Source organism: Geospiza fortis, unplaced genomic scaffold (genome assembly GCF_000277835.1).
Source record: "Geospiza fortis unplaced genomic scaffold, GeoFor_1.0 scaffold450, whole genome shotgun sequence".
Classification (NCBI taxonomy): domain Eukaryota; kingdom Metazoa; phylum Chordata; class Aves; order Passeriformes; family Thraupidae; genus Geospiza; species Geospiza fortis.
Window position 1 is genome coordinate 1,261,708 of NW_005054416.1, and position 2,005 is coordinate 1,263,712.

Below are 2,005 nucleotides of genomic sequence, written 5' to 3' on the forward strand. Positions count from 1 at the left end.
TGGTGATCTCCATGTCCTCAGGCAGAGCAAAAGTGATGGTTCTGCCATGTGCAGCCTCTTGCCCACCCTGCTCCACCAGCATTGTCGTGGTGACCCCTTTTTCCAAGGACATTCCTTCATTTCCACCTTGACCAAAGCATCCAGGTGCTGCTTTGTTTTGTGACAAATCATCACTGACGGTGTAAACTGGAACCACCACCACACCCCTGCCAGTCATGTCCATGTTTTCACCGTGGGGAAACACAACAGGCTTTTCTCCAAAGAAAGACAACTGGGAACTTTCCTTGGGTGCCTCAGATGTCCTGGCCCACACTGGTTCTTCTGCACCCCTCTGGAGCAGCCCATGAGCCGAGGGAGGAGTTTTTAAATCCTCTCTTGAAGAACCTGTTTTACCCATGGAAGAATGTTTGTCAGAGTCTCCTTGGGTTGGCAATACTTTGCTTACTGCCCTCAAAGGCTGGGGTTTCTCTTGTCTCTCTGAGTTTTGGCCCTCTGCATTTATTCCTATTACTGTCCCACATTGTTCATTTCCTCTCATTCCAGAGGGAGCAGAATTGTTACTGAAAGCAAATGAACCACTTGGAGCCAAAGCAGTAACAATTTGCTTGTTGGTGTTCATTCTCAAGTCCCCACCTTCCAATGCTGCAGTTTGACTCATGATATCCACACCATGACGACTGGAAAGTGGGAAGGGCTGGTTTTGCAGCTGCTTGGATACTGCAGTGTTTTGATTATAATTATTAGAGCCTTGTTCTGTGTTAACAGGAGCAATCTCCAAGGCAGCAGGATGAGCTTTGGTTATGTCCATGCTTTGATCACCTAAAAACACACCTGTTGTGTCACTTGCGCAGAAATCTGAGGGGCTTGGAGGGCTTCTGCCCAGAGGCTGTGATGCAACTTCTTGGCTTTGCAAAGACAGGGATGCACCAGTGTTAGTGACAACATTCTCAGGGACTCCTCTGTTTTGCTCTTGTAACAGACACCTGCTCTTGGCACAGGAACTCAGACCACTTGCCTGGAAGTTGGTTTTTCCAAGCTTCTTATCAACCATTACCATCTGAAGATCTTGAGCATTCCTCTCCATAGCCTGGCTCCTTTTAATATTCCCATCAATACTCCTCACTTCAACATTTTCCTTGTCCATATCTACAGAATATGCAGATATGTCACCTTCAGTGACATTTTTGTTCTGGTTCTTCCTTGGAATGATTTTACAGGGCATTTGTTTTGGCTCTGCTGTTATCCCACTGCTTTGACCATCAAAGAAAACAGTGTGGCATCTTGTTATTTCCATTTCTTCCTGCTCAGTTACATTGGAAGACGTGGATCTGTTGCCCAGGAAATGAGGCTTGCATGTGACAGAGGTGAACACTGCAGTGGGATGTTCATTATCAACATTCTCTCCACCATCCTTAACAAAGGTTTTAGCCAAGTCCATGTCTTCTCCTCCAAATATTACTGTCTTCTCACCTGAAAAAACAAGCTGGGGGTTTGCAGAGGGATCAAACCTGCTCTTCAGAACACCACCAGCCACAAAATGTGTATATGAGCCAAACCCAGAGCTGGCTGCAGCAGGACCACAAGCTTGAGACACGTTTTCCACGTGTCCACCTGAGGCTGAAGGCAGCTCAAGTGCACTGGTTTTATAGGGCCCAGCAGCAGGATTATCTCCAGGTGCCAGACCCTTTGGGATGTCACCACATGCCAGGGATCTGCTCCCTGCCAGCGGAGGGTTGGTGCTCACTGGCTTTTCACAGGTTTTATGGCATGAACTGCTCTCTTCTGTGGTGCTGGCCTCATAGATGATGTCTGTGTAATTCCCAGTCATTTCCATGTCATCACACTTGGAAAACACAATGGTTTTGTCCCCTCGGAAGATGGTCTCAGATGAAACAGAGCCCTGGATGGCAGACAATGCCCCGGCCTCCTGCTTCCCACCTCGCAGCACTGGGGGCTCTCCTCTGCCTTCAGCACTTGCTGCTTTCCTGTCTGCACACAGCTGAGG

At 48.1% G+C, this 2,005-nt stretch overlaps 1 protein-coding gene across 1 annotated transcript in view; it reads right to left on the bottom strand.

Moving 5' to 3' along the window:
- KNL1 (kinetochore scaffold 1) overlaps positions 1-2,005 on the bottom strand; it is a 21,163-nt gene that overhangs the window by 10,641 nt on the left and 8,517 nt on the right. Inside the window, 1 exon segment of the mRNA XM_031061545.1 lies at positions 1-2,005. This exon segment is cut by the window's left edge and continues 66 nt beyond it; it is cut by the window's right edge and continues 732 nt beyond it. Coding sequence (XP_030917405.1) covers positions 1-2,005 — 2,005 coding nt within the window.